This window comes from Ostrinia furnacalis, unplaced genomic scaffold, assembly GCF_004193835.3.
Source record: "Ostrinia furnacalis isolate ACB-3 unplaced genomic scaffold, ASM419383v2 OfSCF3686, whole genome shotgun sequence".
In the NCBI taxonomy this organism is placed as follows: Eukaryota; Metazoa; Arthropoda; class Insecta; order Lepidoptera; family Crambidae; genus Ostrinia; species Ostrinia furnacalis.
In genome coordinates, this window is record NW_021133925.1 from 29,403 (window position 1) to 49,481 (window position 20,079).

Below are 20,079 nucleotides of genomic sequence, written 5' to 3' on the forward strand. Positions count from 1 at the left end.
GAAAGGTATGTTGGCCATGTAGGTAATCAATAATTCTTAGGATAGTTTAGGAACCTAACCTACCATGACTACTGCTCAGAATGCGTTCGTTCGTTTCAGCAAATTAATGACGTCCACTGCTGGACAAAGGCCTCTCCCAAGGTTTTCCATAATGAATGCGTACTTACCTACATACGTACCTCATTACAAATAAGTATATTAATTATTTTTTTACTTAGACACTACTAGACAGCAACCCTAACAGCGTAAGAAGAGTTCAGAGGCACGCGATAGAAAGAGACAAAACTTGTAGGTGAATAAAATTGTAGGTACGTAGTGCTGTGCGAGCTGAATTCCACTGTATCGCGTCGTAGCAAGACTCGCATTTATTTAAATCGTCTTGCGGAGTAATCCTTCTGTACCTGTACTATTACTTATTCTGTGACAAAGGCAAAGGTTGACACATAGCAAACCCGTATAAGTTATTGCAATCTACATATACAATAAATACATCGTCTTTTCGTGGGTCATAGTCTGCCATATAATTATTTGTTATTACTTTTAGCATGACGATGCGAACACATACATATGCCTCCTCTTATACCTTCTTGTATCATTCTTATAATTGCTAAGTCATCAATAAGCNCACTCGGTTTTCACTATTTTCAAGGGTTTTACCAAATATACTATTATTAAGTAATTTAAAGAAATCCTGCTCGAATGTGGAGATGGCCTTTTGCCTAAGCTCTGTGTTAAGGTCAATATATTTCTTTAAAAAGGCTTTTTGTTGAAAAGTTATAACACGATGAATTTTCTTCAATATTAAACCATGTTTAATACAGTTTTTCAAGTGAACGTAATGTATAACATACTTATATTTATCATATAAATTAGGGATAAGCTTAGAAGTCTTGCCTCCAGGAGGAATGCATTTCTCTGAACAAAAGGGCAAATCATTATGCATACTGTGTAAGTGTTTAGGGTAAATTAAATCAACTTCTAAAATGTAGCCGTGATCGTCATCATCTTTTACTTTGGTAATTTCTAAATTGTCTATTTCGGCTTGATTTAAAAATCTGAAATCAGACAAAGGCAAAGGTTGACACATAGCAAACCCGTATAAGTTATTGCAATCTACATATACAATAAATACATCGTCTTTTCGTGGGTCATAGTCTGCCATATATTTGTTATTACTTTTAGCATGACGATGCGAACACATACATATGCCTCCTCTTATACCTTCTTGTATCATTCTTATAATTGCTAAGTCATCAATAAGCTCTAATTGTACACCTGTCTTTAAGAGCATCGCGTCGAAGGATAAACTAGGAGCAGTTACATAAAATGCAGGGTCGAGTTGGTAATGACGTTTCGACGTTTTCCTAAAATTTTCAAAAATATCTGTCAATAAAAGAACATCAGTTTTCAGATAAAGATCAGTATATTCGCCAAGGTTGTTTATATTAAACTCAGACCACACTAACTTTGCATGCTGGTAATCGGATGAACTAATTGACTCATTATTTAATGAGTTGTAAAAGTTGTCCGCGCTTGGAAGATGTTTTTCTTCGTACCGCTCTAAACAGTTCATATATTCGTATGGATAGACACCTTTTCGTGTGAGTAACTTGAATTGCTTTGAACAAGGGAAATAAAGTCTTAGATGTTCAAATTGACTAGGGGTTAGACTTTTGGCCAATTTATCTAAGCTGGTTGATAAAAACTTAAAGGAATCAACAAACCGTAACTGTACGTATTCATCTGATGACACTTGTATGAATTTTGTAAACGAAACGTAAGATTCTTTGTTCTTTGCTATTATTCGAAGTGCACCACGAGCTTCTCCTAATTTTGTTATAAAAAGATGACAGTCGTAACCTGAAAGATTATGAAAGAAGATTGGTATAAATTTAGGAAGTTTAAACATTAGATTACAATAGTTATGTGCCGCTCCGCGATAAATTCCAGTCAAATGACAGTGATCTCTAACTCTGTCATGAAATAGTAAATGTTGACAAATATGACAACGAGTAGCCTTTTTAAAATCAGTTGCGTCTTTCTCGTTAAATATCATTGGAACCGTATGGGAAAGTTGGCTATTAATCGATTGAACGTCACAATAAATACTTTCAACAAATTTATCTACACAGTCCGTTCCACGGTAAGACACAAATCGATTTTTACTGGTATCGAACGAACAAACTACATAGTAAGCGAATGCTATGGGAACGTGTAGCTGACGATCGACGGTGCTCGCGATGCGGGGGTCAGCATCGCACCCCTGCACCGGGACTAACATGGTTTCAAAGTCTGCATAAATTACGAATGGCACATTCTGTTTCCGACCATAGTTCTTAAACTCGATTACTGAACCCTTTTGAGGTAATTGTGTTTTTACGCCAGCACATATATGAGATTCTATTTCATCGTTAGATCTAAAAAATAGAAGACAGTCATCACAAAAAAACAATTTACCATGATGCTTTGTAATTTGGTGTCTTACTAAACGAGATAAATCTTTAATCAGACAATAATGAGAAAACTTATCTTGCTCTAATAATAATAAATTTACAGTTTTTCTGTTTCGTTTGCTGTATTGTGATTTATACAACGGTCCAGTAATCTGCTTACCGTTCTCTAATCCATAAACATTGACTCTTATATTTGTATTATTTTTCTCAAACAAACTAATATCAGTAAAAGATACTGGAAAAGACATTCCGTCAATGTTGAACAGATTACTGAAATGAGGATATGAAGATACCCTCTGAACGTTCTTACTGGTTGGATAAAGAGCTGCTGTGACCGACCACAAGAAACAAAACATGTCATCGTTACGAATATTTACACATGCCTTTTTATTTTTAATGTGTAGAGGCAAATCAATGAACTTTGATCCGCGAAGCGGCTGGTATTTATTTATGTTAATTTCTATATGACTGTTACTGAGTAATGTCCACCCGCTATCCTGTTCCTCAAACTCACTAACCTTCTTCATTAAATAGGAAACTAAATCTGAGAATAACATATTGTAATTATAATTTAAGTGAATTGTTATATTTTTAGTTCCAAATGACTTTAATTCTGTATTGTTATTTTTTATCATTAAAAACAGCAAATATAATTCGAAGTTAACCTTGACGCAGATATGAGAGGCAAGAGACTTATCAATTAAAGATTTTACCTTATCTCTGAGGTTTTCGAAGAACACTGGCAGAGATGATTGCTCATTCTCATCTTTAGCAGTTACTTTATAGGTGGATATACGATTGCGAAAAGCGGAGTTGACTAGTTCTATACCGTGGTCTGAGCTTACTACATTATCACTGTGTTGTTTATGTATTCTACTTCTTAAGTGCCCTATCCATTGCTTGTTACCCACAGTCACACTACAGACTGAACAGAAAGGCATAATTAATTACCTAATGAAATAAATTACTCAAAGTTATGCTAATTTTTTTTTTTTTTTTTTTTATGCTAACCAAGGCAGGTATTTGACCGCAATTAATTAATTAATTTAATTATGTAATGTATTGAAATGTATGTTGGTTATTAATGAACGCTTGATATAGAAATAAGTATGTTTATTGATGCTTATAAATGTAATTTACACACCTATTTAAATTTAATGTTATTCGAATACAATGTGGCCTCCGATTCGTTGAACAGAGAGCTAGCCTCCCTCACAAACTTTTGGATCCGATCCCAGTGCGCAGTGTCTTCGTCGGTGCGCAGCTTCAGCCACAGCAACGACTTCTTCCACAGGTCGTCGCCGCCCGCGTCCACGTCCGCCGCGTTGAACACTAGGGCATGCAAAAACCGAGCGGTTTGGAAAAACCGGTTTTTTCGGTTTTTATTTTTAAAAACCGAACTAAACCGGTTTTTTCGGGTTTTTCGGGTTTTTTGGGGCGACTGTTTGTAAGTAAATAAAAATGCTGTAAATTATAATAAAAATCATTTTATTTCTTTTATATTCTAGTTTGACAAGATTTTGTTTTATTTTCTCAAATTCGTGTGTGAGCGACTATTTATGTGTAATAATGGTGGATTATTAACCATTGAGTGTTCGTGAACGTCCATGGGTGTGGGCAAGTGAAGCAAAACAGTGCATCGTGATTCTTCTGGTTCTCTCAAGTTGTCCATAGGAGGTCTCAGTAAAGCACCACAACTTTACTGAGACTCAAAGGGTGGGAAAGGGTATCATCTATCATCCTTCATTATATCATTACTTGATCTCATTTTGTAACTCGTATCACTTATATNTTCAGCTCCACGTAGAAGGCGCCGTCGAGATGCGCGGTGCGCCGCGTCTGCCCGTTAGCCACGCGGTTGTACAACACCGACGCTGGCTTCGTTGAGCTACGTCGTTCGAGGACCGGTTCACCGTCTTGTAGGTTGAACACGTCGAAAACGCCAGTTGTTTTTTTCTTACTGGTTCTGAAAAATATTAAAAGCATTGTGTTAACAGACATTCTAAACAATTTGTAAATATGTACAAGTTACTTAATCCTGTAGTTGTAAGCTAAATATGATGATTAATTAATAGTCGAGCAGGGTTCGAACCCACACCTTCACCTTTCGGTTGTCGTCATTTCTCTATTACTTATGAAAGATACTCGAATATCTGGGTAGATTTGTACATACTATAACACTTTCTTGTGATTGATATAATGGATCCCAGAAGAGAAAAGAGACAGAAGTTATTATAAAGATTTTAGTAAAAATAATTTTATTACCTTGAATGGTCGTTGCTAACGCTTTTGCTAGCTGAGGATTTGCGCTTGGCCGGCTCCTTGGTTCTCTTAGGCTTGGGCTGGCGCTCGATCTGCACTGATGGGCTGTCGCTGAACTCAGAGTCAGACCTGTGAAATAAACAACCGTTCGGTTATCGTCACTTCTTTAATACTTACAAAGATACTTAAATATCTGGGCAGATTCGTACATAGGTACTTTAACACTTTCTTGTGAATGATATTATTATAATATTATGGATCCCAGAAAAGATAAGAGACAGAAGTCATTATAAAGATTTTAGTAAAAATAAATATAATACCTTGAACGGCAATTGCTAACGCTTTTGTTAGCTGAGGATTTGCGCTTGGCCAGCTCCTTGGCTCTCTTGGGCTTGGGCTGGCGCTCGATCTGCACTGATGGGCTGTCGCTGAACTCAGAGTCAGACCTGTGAAATAAATTCAATTATAAACATAATGCAAACAGACACTAGATTTGCTCATTACTCATGAATGAGACAGTGGAAAATATTCTAAGTGCTTAATAAATTTAANACAAATATAATTCGAAGTTAACCTTGACGCAGATATGAGAGGCAAGAGACTTATCAATTAAAGATTTTACCTTATCTCTGAGGTTTTCGAAGAACACTGGCAGAGATGATTGCTCATTCTCATCTTTAGCAGTTACTTTATAGGTTTACAAAAAGAAATAAATTCAATTATAAACATAATGCAAACAGACACTAGATTTGCTCATTACTCATGAATGAGACAGTGGAAAATATTCTAAGTGCTTGATAAATTGGTAAATTTAAGTTGGGACTTAGAATATTTTCAATACTTGAAATAACTTACATTTTGAATGCTGTATGTAGAAGGATGGAACTCACTATGAACTGTAGAAGAGCAGCGTGGTAGAGCTCGAGGAACAACTTCACTTTACTTTGTACTTCTTGCAGCCAAATCTGAAGCGCGGACTTGTAAGGCACAAAATGAGGCACTGATCGAAAAATTCCCGATTTTATTGGCAAATAATTTGTTAAGTCAACATAATGTGTTAGGGTTGTCACTACTGATGCAACGAATACGAATATTCGTATTCGTCGAATAGTGGGAACATTTACCTAATATTCGTATTCGGCGAATAAATAATTACGAATACTTTTTTTAACTGTCAATATCTATGTTCGTAAAAGTAGTATTCGTTGCATCACTAGTTGTGACTAATAGTTTTGCACGGAAAACATTGTATTAATGCTTAATATGTGGTTCGTACGTACGTACGTGATGGTTAATAACAATTATTTCTTTATTTATTACCTATATGTTTGTCAGCCATTTGGTGTAGTGGTTCACGTACCTGACTACTATGCCATGGGTCGCGGGTTCGATTCCCGCACAGTACAAACATTTGTTTGGATGAACACATTTGTTTGTATTGGACTGGGTGTTTTCTATGTATAATATGTATATATTTACAAAAAGTAATTAAGTATGTTTTTATCCATTGTCTAGTACCCAAAGTAGAAGCTTTGCTTAGTTTGGGACTAGAGGCGCAGTGTAAAAATGTTCAAGGATATTATTATTTATTGAAAATGTTAATATTTTAATTTAAATCAATTAAATTAAGCTACGCTTTCAATTACATACGTGTGTAGATGTCGTTTTTCAGTCGGTGAGTTTATGTTACTAGATCAAGTTATTATTTCGAACGATCACCTAAAAGTTATATTGTATCCTCGGGAACAGTACATTTTTTGAGAATGAGAGGTACCTTTATATCTATTTTGTACCCAGACAATGTGTATGCAAAATTTTATGAGTTGGATGAGTACCTAGTATAAACAATATTTAAAAGATTTAAAAAAACAAAAATAAAAAAAACTACTTACTATAGTCGATAAAAATATGTATATCCACTATACAAATTATCGAAAAAAAAATTGAGCTGAAAAATTTTACGCGAGCGAACTTGAGAGCTACGACTCGTATGTCTTGTTAGAAATTTTGACGGCCCTAGCTGTGCGTAATAGCAAAGTCAGCACTGCTACAATTTGTGCATTCTAGCAAGTAACGCAAATAGGTAGCGAGTGAAAAATACTTTGCGTATTTATTATTTAATTGAGCTAAATTATAAAGTTCAGTTAAAAAATATTTTTTTCTTAATATCATGTTTATTAAAGTAAGTATCCTTCTCATCAATCAGGTTAAAATCGGGAGCTTATTTTTATGTTATGTTTTGGTAATATAAAAATATAAAACGATAAATTAAATTAGGTATAATAAATGTAAAAAATAGATAAGTAACAAATAAAGTTAGCTACGACACCCATCGGGTAACTTCCACTTTGGTCAATAATATAGGTTTATTATAACAAATACAATGAATTATTTTAAATTTCAAAGTAAATATTTTAGATAAGATATTCTTCTATTATATTAAGCTATTTTTGTGTTGAATAAAGGAAGAATATTGGTGAAAAAATCACTTTGATTTTTGGGTATTTCACGTTCTTTTAATTTGTGATTTCTTATTGTAAAATGCTTAAATCTAAAAATTTTCTCAGATAACTATTTGCCCAAGGATCTATGCTATAGGATATAAATGTTTGTTAAATCGTTTTCACAGTATTTTTATAAAAATTTCAGCTTGTAAACTGACGCTAAAGTGGAAATTTACAAAACCTGTGTGGACTTATCTTGATAGAATTCTTAAATGCTAAACTAATCGCAATATTTTCTCAATTAACTATTTAGACGACGAAATTGCCTAACTATTTATGCCTATAACATATTTGTAGTATTACTGGTTAATGATTGTAACGAGTTGAAAAAGTACTGTTTTTGCGCCAAACGGCGTAAACGCTCTTAAGCCTAGGCGCAGACCACCAACTTTTTCTCGGCCGATAGTTTAGTCGGGCAGTTAATCAGTATGGGCATGTATGGAAGTGCGCACATTACGCCGATTTGGTATCGGCCGATTCCTCATACAAATAAGAATGGGGCCCAACTATCTACCAACTAAAAGTTGGTGGTCTGCGGCCTGCGCCTAGGCTTTTACGCATAAAAACTTTAAAGTAACGAATCATTCGTCAGTCATGAGGAGTCAATGATTTGCAAGATTTTTAATTGCTTTTAAACACACAATTTTAGGGCTTGTTCTTTACGAACGCTCTACTTGAAATATCTATAAGGAATTAATTATTTTTATGGTTTTGTGGTAGATCACCGTAAAAGCAAGAAATTCCTAAAAAGAGATAGAGAAAAGACGTGTTGTTGCAGGAAACTTAAGTACTTGTACTTCATGAAAATCAGATTGCGTTTACATCAATTCAGATAATTTTATAGATGCACAAAGTCAATAACCAAATCGCCGCCTGTAAAAACTTGGGCCACACGCCATCACACGGCTGTATTTGTATTCGCTGTCATCGGGAACACACGAGCATGTGCGTTAATTTTTAACTCCACACGTTGAACTTAAATATTTATTTTAAGTTAAAAGGGTGTGCAGCCCTAATGACGGCGGACCGCATAGTGGCGTGTGAACCACCAGATATTTGAGCTTAATTTGCTAGTTTATGATCGAGATCCCCGGTAAATGTTTCAATGTAAACATAAAAATAAGTTTCAGTTCATTTCATTCAAGTCAGTGTTGATTTAACTTGGATCAAAAGAGACAAACTGTGTCCTATCTACTCGTAGATAAATGGTACCAGTCTACATAGAGTTAAAATATTAAACTGAAATGATGATTCTGAAAATACGTAGTTTGAAAGACACATTAAGAGNACTATACAAATTATCAAAAAAAAATTGAGCTGAAAAATTTTACGCGAGCGAACTTGAGAGCTACGACTCGTATGTCTTGTTAGAAATTTTGACGGCCCTAGCTGTGCGTAATAGCAAAGTCAGCACTGCTACAATTTGTGCATTCTTGCAAGTAACGCAAATAGGTAGCGAGTGAAAAATACTTTGCGTATTTATTATTTAATTGACCTAAATTATAAAGTTCAGTTAAAAAATATTTTTTTCTTAATATCATGTTTATTAAAGTAAGTATCCTTCTCATCAATCAGGTTAAAATCGGGAGCTTATTTTTATGTTATGTTTTGGTAATATCCCAATCCCAACTAATATTATAAATGCGAAAGTAACTCTGTCTGTCTGTCTGTCTGTCTGTCTGTCTGTCTGTCTGTCTGTCTGTTACGCTTTCCCGCTTAAACCTCGCAACCGATTTTGATGAAATTTGGCATAGAGATAGTTTGAGTCCCGGGAAAGAACATAGGATAGTTTTTATCCCGGTTTTTGAAACAGGGACGCGCGCGATAAAGTTTTTCTGTGACAGACAAAATTCCACGCGGGCGAAGCCGCGGGCGGAAAGCTAGTAAAAATATAAAACGATAAATTAAATTAGGTATAATATATGTAAAAAATAGATAAGTAACAAATAAAGTTAGCTACGGCACCCATCGGGTAACTTCCACTTTGGTCAATAATATAGGTTTATTATAACAAATACATTTAAAAAAAATAATGTTTATAAAAGACATTAAGATCGAAAATAACGTACAACAGATGATTTTTACTTGTTACCAAATGCAAAGCAAAGTTACAATCAATGTAATCAAGTTTGACGACCCGAGGGCGTAGTGGATAGCGCGATGTATCGACTTGAACACAGTGGGTCACCGGTTCGATTCCTGGTCAGGTTAATTTAGAAATCAATTTTATCTAAATTATTATGTTACTTTAAAACCATCACATTAATCAGTGTGTTGTCTAAATGAATACATTAAATTATTATGTTATTGGCTTAATTATGCATTCTATAGAAAATACTGGTTGATAATCTCGTGTTATGTTCAATAAATAAAATACATCTTTGCTCGACTTGGTAGATAATAGAACCCAGACCCCCGAGATCGTGGCTCGACGGTACCTACTCAACTAGTGTTATAGTTAATAAAAATAAAATGCTCTCAATTCTATTATAACATAATAATAATAATAATAATAATAATAAATACTCTTTATTGCACACCACATTGTAAAAAGAAACAGAAAGAAAAGGAACACATAAGGTACAATTAGGCGGTCTTATCGCTATGAAGCGATCTCTTCCAGACAACCTATAGAGAGGACAGTTACATAAAACAGATGAAGGGGAAGGCGGTGTCGACACTAATGAAATAAATAATAATAAACAAAAGTGTAAAATTTAACCCAAAATAATACATACAAATAACATGAAATATATTAATATATACATACATATACATATAACATATAATATAAAAAAAAGTCAAAACGAAGGCGGATAATAATATTTTAATTTCATTCATCGATTAAATAAAACAATCAGGAATGGGTGCATTAGGTATGTGTATCGGAAGTGTCGCAACACTCATACGTACGTAACCTAACACGCAGCGAAATATGTGCGCATGCGGTCCTAAATGATGATGATGCATTTTACACTAACTACTTATAAATAATTAATTATTTAAAACTAACTGTTGCCACGGCTCCGCCCGCATTGTTATTATAAGCTCCTTTAAATATATATTTTCTTCTGGATGAAAGGGATTTTTATCTTTTTCTGTAGTCCTACAACGTGTATACAAAATTTGATAAAGATTGGTTGTGTAAGTATGACGAAAAAGCTTAACAAACGAACCAATAAACAAACACACTTTGTATTTCTAAATAATGTAGTTAGGATTTCCATCGATAATAATGCTTGTTTACCTACACGTTTTAATACTTATAAAATGTTTAACATTATTATGATGATTACATTCTATTGGCATAGCAAAAAAACTTAAGTTAGTATGTAAGTTTTTTTTGCATGATAGCATAGTGGCTCCAAGAACCGTCTTGAACGTGGTGGGTCCCCGGTTCAATACCTGGTTGGGTCAATTTAGAAAATATTGTTTTCTAAATTGGTTAGTGTGCGCTTGAAGACATTTTATAGTAAAAATCTGGTTGCATTACTTACTTACTTTGTATTTCGGTAAACGTGATGTTTTGTCAGGCACAAATTTATTTCTCCATTGCTCACCATCGAATGTGAGATATTGGGCATTCTAACGAACGAGTGAGGTCACCTCTGTGACCGAACGAATGTGAGTTAGAATGCCCAATATCTCACTACTAATGATAGCACTAAAATTTTACGTATTTCAACGAATATCGCTCTAAAAGCCGTCAAAAAGAACTCTAAACACATTAAAAAGAACGCTTTAAAAAAGCTCTTTTATACGTTCCGGTATTAACCATACCTCTTCGATTCAATAAATGGGCCAGTAAGAAGAAGCTTATTATTTGGTCAAAAGAATCAATCTCTAGTATCACTACATCACTGCCTGTTTACTCCGTGTCCTTTTAGTAGCATCAGCAAACTTAATAAATTAGCGTCTGATACATTAAAATACGTTTTTGACTTGACTTACTTGACTTAAGGTCCTATGTCCCTTAGATGGGGCTGAGGGCGTCCACAACAGTCCTCCATCGCGTTCCGTCTTGAGCTTCGCGTTTGATCTCGCTCCATGTCTTGCCGATCTTCTTCGCCTCGTCTGCCACAGAGCGCCGCCATGTTTGCTTGGGGCGACCACGTTTGCGTTTTCCTTGGGGGTTCCAATCCAGTTTTACCCGACTACGGCAAAGCAAAAGGAGGGTTATGATTTTGACAGGCTATGTATGTATTTAAGTTTCGACTTAAAAATATTAATATGCCAAGTGCAAACAGTAAAGCCCACTTGTACCAACCGCGCCGAGTGCACGCCGGAAGTGCGTCGGCCCGGAATCTGGTAAGGCTTCCGCGCTCCGACGCGGCGTCGCTTCCGGCAGCCGTGGTGGGGCGCGCGCCATTACTAGCGAGCAGCCGCTGGAATCGGACGTGTTTTGGGAATACGCCGGTAGTTGCGTAGTTTTTTGTTTTGAGAGGAAAAGCAGGGTGAAATCCTTGCTGCATTTTAAATACAACATTGCTTTACATCATTGAGACGAAGCAATGATCCAACAGCATTAGAAACAAAGTTTGGGTCCTCCTGTTACCTGGTTGGTCCGTCCAGCTGTTCGATTCTAAAAAAATAAGAACTGCTTATAAATCTACTAAAAATAAACTTTATGTAATGCTACATGTTATTGCTGCTGATAAGGCCTCAGTACTGTTTTGTAAATCTGTCATTTGGAAGGTCATAACATTTTTATTGCCTTCGACTTTACTAGCCCGCGTTTATGGCGTGCAAATAGTAAATCAAAAAGTAATATCTTAAGGGCAGCTCCACAGGTGGCGCGCACCTGCTAAACGCGTCATTAAACTGACGGTAGACATAAAACGAGAAGGCATCAGTCCAGCGTCGATTATTCGCTAATAGAAGAAGAATCAGTAAGTCAAGTCTGTACGAGTCTCGCGATTAGAGGACAAAATAGCGATTGATGTGAAGAGGATTCCTTCCTTATGTTACCTTTTCTCATTTGTGGCGAAAGCTACAGAAGGCGTTGAAATTTTCCTTAGTTGAAACCTACTGAATGATTAAAATCTGCTGCGTGGTGAAGTCAAATAACTATTTTTACTAAATGGAAAAATAATGGTAATGCCTGGTAATTTTTATTGGGTAAAGACAAGTACATAATACAATGGCACCCAAACTTTACGAAGATGATTTCTTCTTCAAGTGAGAATTCAAACAAAAGCTCGTTGACACGTAATTGGAAAGTCTTCTGCTTTTATTGCGATTGTTGTTTTATAGTCCATCTTGAATTATTCAAAAGAAATGCTTCCATAGAGTCGCTGTTAGATTGTAAACACAAACTAAACGCAAAAGTGTTTGACAGTGACGTTTGTTAGTGACAATTCAACTTCCTGTTTGTCTCTTCCGCTCTCGATGGTTGTTGCGCTGTGTAACCTGTGTTTTAATTACCGAAATAAATCTCTGATAATACTTAATATATCTAGTTTATTTTGGCCAAACCCATCAGTCGCCGGCTCAACCGTGGGAAGTGTGTCGTCTCCGCTGATTGAGTCCATTCGGCGCCGAATTTACACAATCTCGTTTGGATCTGGCGTGATACCGGCAGTGTATTAGCATATTGATAAGGTTATCGTTTACTAGACATTAGTCTGCGAGAGTCCAAATTTCTCTTTGGCTCGAGACGATTAAGAAACGGGTTCGTTAGCAGCTGTTATTTTTGTTTATAGTTTTCCTCCATTTCCTGGTGTCATGACCTTTGAACATAACTATCAGGGATTGGAAAATATGGAAACCGACTTGAAAACGAGCCTTCCGGTATCAAAATCGCAAGATAAAGTTCTAATGTCTTTCTAATCCTCTCAGACACTGAGGGGCGTTCGTTTTATTCTAAAATATTTTTTTTTTATCCACAACGAGGAAGCTCTTGGCCTGTATCTCTAAAACGCCAGACAGTTCAAGCAGAGGGCTTACAAAATAATATCGTTAGTTTTAACATAATGTCATCTCAATGAAATAATAAGGCAGCGGAGGCAGACTACGCAAACATGTTGACAGATGCCAAAGGTCTCCGCGGCCCCGCGGGAAATCGCCGAGTTGCAGGCTCATCTCGAGAGTGCAGGTGACGCCGTGTTAAACGCGTAGTATAGCACAAATACACTTACACCCGTATTCACAAAAGAAACTTGCTTAAGTGAAGCAGCAAATCAAACGCACAGCGTGGAATAGAGCTCTGTGATTGGTTCGTGTGTGACCCTGTGCGTCTACGCGCACTGCGAGACCTCATAGTAATGTTTGTGAATGCGGGCGTAAATACGTACGAAATAACTCTGTCCGTTTTATTGACCTTTTATTAAGCTTTGAGGTGCAAAAATATACAAGTAAGCGTTCTTTTCACGCGAAAAAAGCAAAAATTCTTGTACGTAAGTGCGAGTATGTTTTGCCACAGTTGAGCCATATTTCTTAACTATAACGGCCAGAAGGGCCTCCACTCCGCAAAAACCGGATCTCAAAGGAAACCCGATCCTGTTAGAACTACCCTTGTTATGGGTTAACAAGGCGACTTTCTAAGCATTATTATGGCGGGTTGAGGTGTACTGGGAAAAAGCAACTACAAGGAAACTAGCGTTTGCCTGTTACTACGCCCGTCTTAAGGAGTGACACAAAATTCTACGCGCTCGCAACTTTCTTCCGGAACTGCATTTTAGCTATACACTAAGATGTTTTTATGTCATTGGCTATACATAGAATTCTTCTATCGTGTCAGTTGATAAGAGAAGTCATATTCAAAAATCACTCTTACTTGTTATCTCGCCCAAAAACAGCATAAAATTAACTTATTATCTAGCAGCATGTTCTTAATAGTTTCGTATTTCTAAAAGCACTATTTCTATACGCAACTTAACTTTAAGTTCACTTAAAAGTTACACTGTCGTCTGCCAGTGTTTACGGCGTTCCTGCCAGTCTTGCTAAACACCCTGCAATGACAGAATGTCGTCGCCATGAAGTAAATGTAATTAAATACAATGTAGGTAACTGGGTTTACACGATGTACGGTCAGCACATAAAGTTCTCGGCGAGGAATCCTATGCAGTCGTGTTTAGTGCTATTTTGCAACGTGTGCTGTAGTGCCTGTAGTTGTACATTTTACGAGTACTTCATTGGAAAGGATTTTATGGTTCCATCTTCTAAGGCGCAACTAACCAAACCAAACCAGTAGATTTTTTCAAGTTTCTGTTCTACAGTTAGAGTCAAATAATTCGTGACCTCCAAACTAGTCAATAAGTTCGCAACACGCCTTTGTAACAATGAGGGCTATCGTTTTTATACTTAACAGTTGGCACCCCTGGCGATTGACAGGACCTTACTCTACAGTGGCGCCATCTTGCGATGAGTGCAAATGCGATAGTCCTTCTGCCACTTTAGCGCTCACCAGTTGGTGCCACTGTCTTCGCGACTAGCAAGTGACAGGACCTTACTCTACAGTGGCGCTAACTGGTGAGCGCTAAAACGATAGCCCTCATTAGAATAAGGTTGTGTTGTCAACTTTTTGGCCACTTTCGATGTCACGAACTATGTATTTGACACTGAGGTATCATATTCTGGATAATATTTCGCATAATTTCCTATAATAATTTAACCATAATCTCCTTAATATACAATCTGATGAACTTCGCAGAAAAGCGAAGTTTCGGTCTACACAGGCTTATGATAACGCACTCGGGAACTATTAAACTACGCTCATGATGTACCTGCGCTAAACTCTGAGGGAATTCGGATAACGAGTGTACAATTAGAAGGGGGCGGGGGGATGCTTATCGGGCTACTTAGTGCTCGTGGAATAAAGTGTTTAGGCCATTACTGGAATTATATGTACTTAAAACAGCTTAACTTTGAGTGAATGTGCAAATAAACTGGATTTTTACTGCATTGATTTTATTTGTTTATTTACACGAGCTTTTACAGCTTTAAAGTGAAAGTTCCATACGAACACCTACATTATACAACTAATTGTAGAATTAGTTTCGTCTTTCTAGAAAACAGCTAGCAATTTAGTTTATCCCATACGTGTTTGTCATTAAATTCAGTTGGAAATCTAATTTAACTAATAACTAACCGACAAGTTAATTTGAGTATTTATTAAACTTGATAACCGTCACGTTGGGTTTAGTTTTATCACGTTTCCAAGAACACTCCAGACAATCCCGGGGGAGTGACGCGGCCAATTCCATTCCGCGCCGCATCCGAGGCGAGTGCAAATGTGTTGGATTTGGAGCCGCAACGTTATCGCTTCCGACTACCCGACGAGTGCAAAGACACTCTGCGAGCTTGTATTGACTTAGATAGGGTGATATTTTTACTAGACTACCGGAGCTGGGGAGTTTATCGTTAATTACCACAACTAAACGCTAAAGTTTCCATTGATAGCTTTCAAATAAGTCTGCACTTAGCTAAGAATTAGAATAAGTAGAATTCTACTTCTCTAATTATATTTTTTAAATATCTTTGGACAATTTCACACAGCGCCATTTAGCCCCAAAGTAAGCAATTAATATGCTTGTGTTTTGAGTTCTAGCTTAATTTAAAATTTTATTATTTACTAGCTTTTGCCCGCGGCTTCACCCACGTGAAACGCGTGAAATTTAGTTTGCCACAGATCGTTATAAATTATAGCCAATATGTTATTCTGGGCTATAAACAATAATACTGTAAAGTTTCATCAAAATCCGTTCAGTAGTTTTTGCGTGAAAGAGTAACAAACATCTAGACATCCACCCAAACTTTCGCATTTATAATATTATTAGAATTAGAAGGATTAGCGGATAATCACTCGTCGTAACTAAATTGATTGAGGTCTCTACTGTTTGAAAAGTACATCATTCTTGGTCATGGGCTATAAAATATAAAAAAGATAATTGTACAACCCGAGCGAAGCTAGGGCGGAAGTAATAAAGATAAGCGTCATGAAACATTCAGTGGGCAACTATTAATATCTCCATCTGACGGGTCTAGCAAATAAATAATGTCTCTATCTATTGTAGAGTCGTGTGCCAATCTAGCTGTACCTCTAGCACGAACAACTTTCGTCTTCGAATCGTTTGCGTATTCTACAAAATTCGAGACCCAGTCTTCGAATTCAATGATAACGTGACGACCATGATATCAAAATTAGTTTCGTGCTAGCATTAATACTAAGTTCACTTTACGTCACGTTCATAAGGGCGATTTTTAATTCTTTTCGGCGAGACTAATACGCAAAAGATTTGAAGTCGAAAATGTTTCGTGCTCGACTACTAAACATTATGCCCGGTTAGCAAAATGGCCGCGAGTCCAGGCACGTCTAAACTGTAACTGATGTCGCCTCCACCGTTACGGCCAATAAAAACTGGCTGAGTGTCGAGGAGTTTGTTGTTGAATTCTGTATTTATTGTTTCAAATTCACACGACTGAAATACTACTGGACAAGCTGTCGAAAATAAAATCAGCCTGCCTAGTCAATAGACGATGATAGCACATCACTCTAGACACTGACTTCTTTTTTAATTTCTTTTGTGCTATCGACTGTACTTCTAAGCATCTGTTGTTACATCTTGAAAAATGATAATTACTTTTGAAACGAAGCCGTGATAGATGCTATTAGATCACTGAACGATAACGCCCTGCCGAAACATAGCACTATATTTTTATTGGACAAACAGGCGTCGTTTGGGTCGTGATTGCTTGTTACGTCGCCAAGTTACGTACAAAACAATAGAATTTTGCGACCTTGTCGAACTGAAATCTATGTTACATGTATGTATAGCCAATGCTACAACATCATCTTCTTTATTTACTGCTGAGTATTCACTCACTCAGTCTTTTTGTAACTTTACTGACACTAATCCAATGGTCATTGAGGACTACCGGATGTGGTGGCAACAAACTTAATTAAACAGGATTTGCAATTAGTAATGTACCATAGAAATAAAACAAATCTGTCTCGTGCCGATTACATACTTATTAGTCACGGAACCAACACTCAAGTCCCATTACGACCACTTCGATGGCATTGCGGGACCCTAAAAGATTTGCGAGTGTCGCCCTAAAACAGAGCTCCGTAAACGAGAGATATAAACAGATAATAAAATTTACGGCGGCTGTAAACCGACTGCCACCTCTTAACAAGGAGAAAATTAGCTGAAACGCTTTTTATTCGCGGATAAACGGAATGTTTAAAAGTCTGTGTGAAATCGTTTTTCTCAAGTGTCTTAAAAGTTCCGAATGTATATTAATTGTGGCCCTACTGGTCCACAGAAACTAGCATTCTAGAGAGAATGGGAGTAAATTGACCAGCAACTCTAAATACTTAAGTCACTAAAAGATTTAAATGTTAATAACTTCAGCCCTTTATAAAAATGCTCAATACCAAATAAAGGTACTTCGTAGTCTCGTAGACATTTAACGAATAATAAACCTTTTCTCTATACCTTAACAGGCTGCGTAATTCAATACAGTTCACTTGAAAAGAGTATCCCTGCTATCTGGCCACTATTTACCTTAATACAGCGTCATTTTCCCGCCTCGTTAGACGCGGACGGCCGCCATCTTTTATTCAACAGACCGACGAACGACTGAATGTGAACGAATGAACGGACTCGGATTGACGACCGACAGCGAATCGGATAAATCATTTTAAACCCTCGCGAAAAGGAATAGAGAGCGTTATTGAATGTAAATTGAAATGTGATGATTTAGTGGATATTGAGAACGGAAAAGTTTGAGTGGATTGTTTTATTTACATTTCAAGAGGGTGCAAACGACGGAAACTGATTTTTCTTCGATATTTTCATTCTCTAAGTGTATCAGTGTGTACACTTCAAAAGATTGCTGAATAACATTTTAACATACAATTTGCATTGACTGAAACATACAACAATGAAAGCACTGCAACTTGTGTTTCTTAAAATCGATTTATTTATATGTATTTAGATCAGTATCACTACTTGTGNTGTCTGTTTAAATAAATAATCCCGTTTTATTTACGTTTGGAAATTGAATCTGGAATTCTGGATTTATTGGCCTAAAGTTCGTTACACTCAAACCTTTTTACATCAAACTGCATATTTTATCTGTGCTGGATTGGAATGGCGGCCAGTATCTGTGGTTGGTCGTAAATCAATCCGTTTTCGTTCGATTTTCAAATTCGAACATTCGGACTCGTCAGTGCCCGCCATTTTTCAACGCCGCGGCATCGATGCGTTGACTTGGTCTTTCGCGCTCCCTTTGTTGAAAATGCATTCTCGCGCCAAAAAAGTTTCAGGCTGCTTCTATGAAAATACAATTTGATTTTTTTTAATAACTCAGTCGTACAACTTGTCTAACGTCGATAGTGCTACTCTCTAGTACTTTAAGTCCATTCGATATTTATTGATTGCAAATCAAACTTAAATCCAATTTCCCAGTTAATTGAAAATGATTTTTGTTTATAGAGCTTGAATGAAGTTTTTTAGAGAAGCTATGCCTGGAAGTGTAAAGTGCAAAGTAATAAAATGGTAGGAACGTAAGGTATGCTCGACGCTCGTACTACATAGGTACATCATAATACTTACTTGGTACATAAATGATCTATGTATGTATATCTCACATCTAAATGCATATTAGCTATGTGGCGCGACCTGTAATTGGTCCTGTTTCTTGTAATTGGTATTTGACGAGTCTTCGTCCTGTAATTATCGCCTGTTTGTCTTGCAAATTAAACTGAAGCATCGTGTAACAATAGTGTTGACTGTCGGATATTTGAGTGGTTTAGTGCATCTGCATCTTGATGTGTTAAGATGTTTTATTGTGAGTCTGGAATTAGGAAATTGATATTTTATTTGGAAAACATATAGTGAAACAATAACAGACAAATAAGTATCATACCTAAATTGTGAAATATCTAAGCTCTGTAATTGATTTTATTAACATTCGTAAAATTTTCATAACATAACACTTTTCCGATTTAATGTTACTTACTTCACCTTATCTTATCTAGTTCCTCGAGAGGGAAGAGGCAATATTTTTTTATTAAATTGGTTAATTTAGGAACTATAAGCACTAAAATTGGATAAGTCCAAACAACATTAATCGTGTTGTCTTTGGAAAACTACGTTTCAAGACTACTTTTCATTTCAGAATATTTTAATTTAAGCTACGATTATACAATCGCGCAGCTGTAGTCAACCGCAGACCAGCTCACGGATGCGTTTATCAACAAATATCTGTGATCGCGCATTAATATTCGTTGCACGCTAATATGCAGATCGGCAAATATAATAACTATTCGAGTGTTCGGAGGTCGAGGCACTCGTTCCGCGCCATCGGCAGCAAATAGAAATTAGTTCGCATCGCTGCTAGGTAGAGGTATTAGGATTACGTATACAGGGTGCTGCGTAGTGATGATTTAGTGTAGTGTGGTGTACAATTACCTAAACGGAGCATTTTCTCAGTCGTTACAATTTTTATGGAGCGGTCATGGTTATCATGAGTTGTGATTTAGTATGGGAGGGATAGTTTCCCTGTTATTGGCCAATTCGATGCATACGTGCATAGGGTGTCAAACATCATTAATGCAGATCACAGTCCCTAAAAAAAAGGATTTATTAATTTCACAACAGTCAACAAACTTAGTTTGGATATTTAGGACTTAGGTGCGTGGTTTTGTTTTATTTATTGCGTAATTGTTATTGTTGCACATCCTGTATCATGTAGGTAACTGTTAATTTACGAATTGTAAATGTTGGCACAAGTAAATGTTCCGGTACCTATAATAACCATATTAGTAATTCTGCATTGACAGGCAATTTGATCCGTTCATTAGTAAAATACATTAATTAAATTAAAATTAATTAAGTGCACACGAATACAAT

General features: G+C 36.4%; 1 protein-coding gene across 1 annotated transcript; it reads right to left on the bottom strand.

Annotated features, from left to right (window-relative positions):
• Positions 1-3,577: 3,577 nt before the first annotated feature.
• On the bottom strand, positions 3,578-5,175 carry LOC114358106 (uncharacterized; the record flags this gene model as incomplete). Its single annotated transcript, XM_028311986.1, has 4 exons — positions 3,578-3,787; positions 4,246-4,419; positions 4,719-4,844; positions 5,036-5,175. Coding segments are annotated over 4 exons (630 nt in total), but the record flags the coding sequence as incomplete, so codon positions are not given.
• Between the last annotated feature and the right edge of the window lie 14,904 nt (positions 5,176-20,079).